The sequence below is a fragment of the Chaetura pelagica genome, unplaced genomic scaffold (genome assembly GCF_000747805.2).
Source record: "Chaetura pelagica isolate M959 unplaced genomic scaffold, ChaPel_1.0 scaffold302, whole genome shotgun sequence".
Taxonomy (NCBI): domain Eukaryota; kingdom Metazoa; phylum Chordata; class Aves; order Apodiformes; family Apodidae; genus Chaetura; species Chaetura pelagica.
Genome location: NW_009952561.1, coordinates 180,474 through 184,972, shown reverse-complemented (window position 1 = coordinate 184,972; position 4,499 = coordinate 180,474). Strand labels below are relative to the sequence as shown.

General features: G+C 58.2%; 1 protein-coding gene across 1 annotated transcript in view; it reads left to right on the top strand.

Moving 5' to 3' along the window:
• LOC104384857 (salivary acidic proline-rich phosphoprotein 1/2-like) overlaps window positions 1-3,042 on the top strand; it is a gene marked incomplete at its 5' end in the record, with an annotated part of 10,123 nt that extends 7,081 nt beyond the window's left edge. The window contains one exon of the mRNA XM_009993241.1: window positions 3,030-3,042. Coding sequence (XP_009991543.1) covers window positions 3,030-3,042 — 13 coding nt within the window. The remainder of the gene's footprint in view (window positions 1-3,029) is intronic.
• Window positions 3,043-4,499: the final 1,457 nt, after the last annotated feature.

Sequence of the window (4,499 nt, the reverse complement as noted above, 5' to 3'; positions counted from 1 at the left end):
TGCCCCTGCCCTTGCCCCTCCCTGCTCCTGGCCTGCCCTGCCCTGCCCCTGCCCTGCCCCACCCTGCCCCTGCCCTGCCTGCCCTGCCCTGCCTGCCCTGCCCTGCCCTGCCCATCCTGCCCATCCTGCCCTGCCCTGCCCTGCCCTGCCAGCTCCTCCCAGGCTGCTTTCCCACTCAGAACCCACCTGGAAAGAGAATTCCCAGGGGGCTGCCCAGCTGGCAGGGGCAGAGCTGGGTTTTCCCTCTCCCAGCACCCCCAGTTTGCAGCCCAGTCAGGCTGCTCAGGGGCTGTGGGGAGTTTGCTGGTGTGAAGACAAAAGAAGGGTTTTTTTTTTTGGCTTTGTTTTCTTTTTAAACGTGCAGTGATGTTTGCTAAGTCACCGTGGGCTCCTCTCAGCCCTTTCCCTTTCCTGAGGAATCCCAGTCTCTCCTGTGTTCTCTGGGAGCTGCAGACCTGGATCTGAGGAGCTGCTGAGCTGCTTTGCCTCCTGATAAGCTCCTGTTTATAAATCCACCTCCCTTCCCATGTATCTCCATTTGCTGGGGGGGGTTTTTTCTGATTTTTTTTCCCCCTTTTTAAACTGTACATGAGACATTTTCCTCCTCTCCTGGCTGCCTTCCAGCTGGATTACCCAGCACAGAGCTGCTTCCTCCTCTCCCAGCCCTTCAGTGATGTTATTTTTGTCTTTCTGACAAACCAGACCCTGCCTGGGATGGATTCATCCCTCTGGACCTTCCCATCCCAGGGAGCTGTGGGTGGGAGAGGACCCAGCTCATGGCCCATCCCCAGTTCCATTCATTGGAAACAGCTCCAAAAAAAACCCCCTTATTTCTTCCAAATTCTGTGACTCCTTGAGCTCAACTTGTCACCACCAGGTGTTCCCAGGAGCAAATATTCACAGTGCAGAAACCTCTACAGGTGGGGGCTGAAATTCAGGTGGGTTTTGCAGAGTGGGCCCTTGGATCTGGCCCCAGGAGCAGAGGAATGAGGGACCTTTCCAGGCTCTGCTCCTGCTCTGCTTGCACCTGGGCTGGTTTTGCTGCCAAGAGGCCAGCAAATGACTCTGGGAACCTCTTCCCAGTCCACCCCAGCAAGCTCTGTGGGCCAGGGAGCTGTGCTGCTCTTCATTAAGCCAGGCTTTATTAAACCAAATGTCCCTGTGCTCCTAAGGGATGGGGGATGGCTGTGGTTTCCCTGGCAAACATTTACAGGCTGCAAAGTTTTCCCAAGTAATCATGGAGGGGGGAGAGAGAGAGAGAGAGAAAGGGACAATTCATCATGTTGATGTCAGATCATGGCCTCTTTGTTCCTTGTAAAAGCCAGATCCATCACACTACTCCCCAGCAAGGACACTTGGCAAGGTCCCTGTCACTTGCCTGAGAGATGCCAGCACAGCAGAGGCCACCAGGGCTGGGAAAACTCTGAACCAACCCAACTTTCCCTTTTAATTACCCCTGAGGTCTCCTCCACCTCCCAACCCCTGAGCAGCTCAAGCTGCTCTGAGCAGGGGCCAGAGGGTCCCAGGGGGCCCAGGACAGGTTTCCAAAGTGGTGATTAATGAACTTGGCTTCAGGCAGGGGAAAAGGGTCAGCAGGGTTTGCTGAGGTGTTGGAAGCTGAGCTGAAACCAGCTGAAATTCCTGGGCAAACAGGTCCCCTGGTAGAGATGTGAGGGACTGAGAGAGGGACTGAGAGAGGGACCCTGTGCCCAGGTCCTGGGTGGAGCTGCTCCCATGGAGGACACTTAGAGGTGAGGAGCTTGAGATGCTTTTGGGATGCAGGAGGATGCAGGAGATGTGGGAGGATGCAGAAGGCCATGCAGGATGACACAGGGGTGTGCAAGAGGGTGCAGGAGGGTACAGGAGGACACAGAAGGGTGCAGGAGGGTACAGGAGGACACAGAAGGGTGCAGGAGGGTACAGGAGGACACAGAAGGGTGCAGGAGGGTGCAGCAGATGCAGGAGCTCACCAGCCTTCCTGAGCAGCCTGCCCAGAGCTCCCCTGTGTGTGCAGTGGTTTGAAGACAATAAAAACAACCCTCCTGCCCTGCAGATTTTAGTCTGACATCCCAGCTGGGCTGATGTGTGGGGAGGAGAAGCCCAGTGTTAGCTGGTGAGCAACTGGGATCCCCCTTGGTCTCAGCACAGGGTGAGCAGGACGTGGGGGGCTTTGTCAGAGCCTCTTTCAAACGGGATTAAAAAGGCATCAGCAGGTGAGGAGCATAAATGTGAGTGTGTTGGAGCAAGGCAGCTGGGGAGCAGGCTGCTGCATCCTCCTCAGCCCCTTGCACCCACCCCTGGAGCAGCCCTGCTCTGGGAGCAAGGAAGCAGGGCTGGGTGGGTGCTCTGGGTGCACAGGGTGGGGGCACAGGCTCAGGGGGTCCAGGCTGGGGGTTGGAAGAAGCAGGAGCTTTGTGCTGGTGGGAAAAGGAGTCTGTGGGCAGGGCTGGCCATGCCCAGAGCCTGGAGGCACCACAGAGCAGGGCTGGCTGGTTCCTGGGGCTGCAGGAGCATCCCAGGCTGTGCCCCCCAGGGCAGGTGCTGCTCCCTGCTTGGCTTTGGGCTTTGGTCAAAGGATTAGACACAGCACCTGCCTCTCCTGCAGAGCTTCTCTAGGCAGGTTTTGGGGGGCAGAGGAAGCTCACTTGGTATTTCAGCCCCAAATTCAGTGTCTCCTCAGCCCTGGGCACGGGCAGGGGCAGGACTGAGCTCTCAGGCTGCTCTGCCTTCCCATCCCCTGGCTGCTGCTGTTGCTGCTCCTCTCCTGGCTCCTGCCAATCTTACACTGTGAAAAGAGATTCCCAGGAGCCACGGGGAGCCAGCAGCTCTCTGGGCTGCAGTGCCTGAGAGGTGAAAATCCCCGTGGAGAGGCAGGACATTGTCACTGTCCCAGGCTCTGCTGGGCTGGGCTGCTGTGGGCACAGGCTGCAGCTTCAGGCAGCAAATCATCTCAGCAACCCATTTCTATCCCCCCCTCCCCACCTCTGTGAGGTTTCTGGTTTCTGAAAGTTTCATTCTGTCTCCTGCAGATCAGAGGGGTGACAAAAAGGCCCAGTGCTCAAGGGATGGAAAAGGAAAGAGGGAAGGAAAAGGAGGGGGGGGAGGAGCACAGAGCACCAGAAAAGACATGATTCATATCCCAGTTCTGCTCATGAGTGTCAGGCTGTGCTGTGCTGACTGGCTTGAAACACTGGCCCTGGGCATGGCCTTTCCTTTTCCTTTTCCTTTTTCCCTTTCCCTTTCCCTTCCCTTCCCCTTCCCCTTTCCCCTTCCCCTTTCCCCTTCCCCTTTCCCCTTCCCCTTTCCCCTTCCCCTTTCCCCTTCCCCTTTCCCCTTCCCCTTTCCCCTTCCCCTTTCCCCTTCCCCTTTCCCCTTCCCCTTTCCCCTTCCCCTTTCCCCTTCCCCTTTCCCCTTCCCCTTTCCCCTTCCCCTTTCCCCTTCCCCTTTCCCCTTCCCCTTTCCCCTTCCCCTTTCCCCTTCCCCTTTCCCCTTCCCCTTTCCCCTTCCCCTTTCCCCTTCCCCTTTCCCCTTCCCCTTTCCCCTTCCCCTTTCCCCTTCCCCTTTCCCCTTCCCCTTTCCCCTTCCCCTTTCCCCTTCCCCTTTCCCCTTCCCCTTTCCCCTTCCCCTTTCCCCTTCCCCTTTCCCCTTCCCCTTTCCCCTTCCCCTTTCCCCTTCCCCTTTCCCCTTCCCCTTTCCCCTTCCCCTTTCCCCTTCCCCTTTCCCCTTCCCCTTTCCCCTTCCCCTTTCCCCTTCCCCTTTCCCCTTCCCCTTTCCCCTTCCCCTTTCCCCTTCCCCTTTCCCCTTCCCCTTTCCCCTTCCCCTTTCCCCTTCCCCTTTCCCCTTCCCCTTTCCCCTTCCCCTTTCCCCTTCCCCTTTCCCCTTCCCCTTTCCCCTTCCCCTTTCCCCTTCCCCTTTCCCCTTCCCCTTTCCCCTTCCCCTTTCCCCTTCCCCTTTCCCCTTCCCCTTTCCCCTTCCCCTTTCCCCTTCCCCTTTCCCCTTCCCCTTTCCCCTTCCCCTTTCCCCTTCCCCTTTCCCCTTCCCCTTTCCCCTTCCCCTTTCCCCTTCCCCTTTCCCCTTCCCCTTTCCCCTTCCCCTTTCCCCTTCCCCTTTCCCCTTCCCCTTTCCCCTTCCCCTTTCCCCTTCCCCTTTCCCCTTCCCCTTTCCCCTTCCCCTTTCCCCTTCCCCTTTCCCCTTCCCCTTTCCCCTTCCCCTTTCCCCTTCCCCTTTCCCCTTCCCCTTTCCCCTTCCCCTTTCCCCTTCCCCTTTCCCCTTCCCCTTTCCCCTTCCCCTTTCCCCTTCCCCTTTCCCCTTCCCCTTTCCCCTTCCCCTTTCCCCTTCCCCTTTCCCCTTCCCCTTTCCCCTTCCCCTTTCCCCTTCCCCTTTCCCCTTCCCCTTTCCCCTTCCCCTTTCCCCTTCCCCTTTCCCCTTCCCCTTTCCCCTTCCCCTTTCCCCTTCCCCTTTCCCCTTCCCCTTTCCCCTTCCCCTTTCCCCTTCCCCTT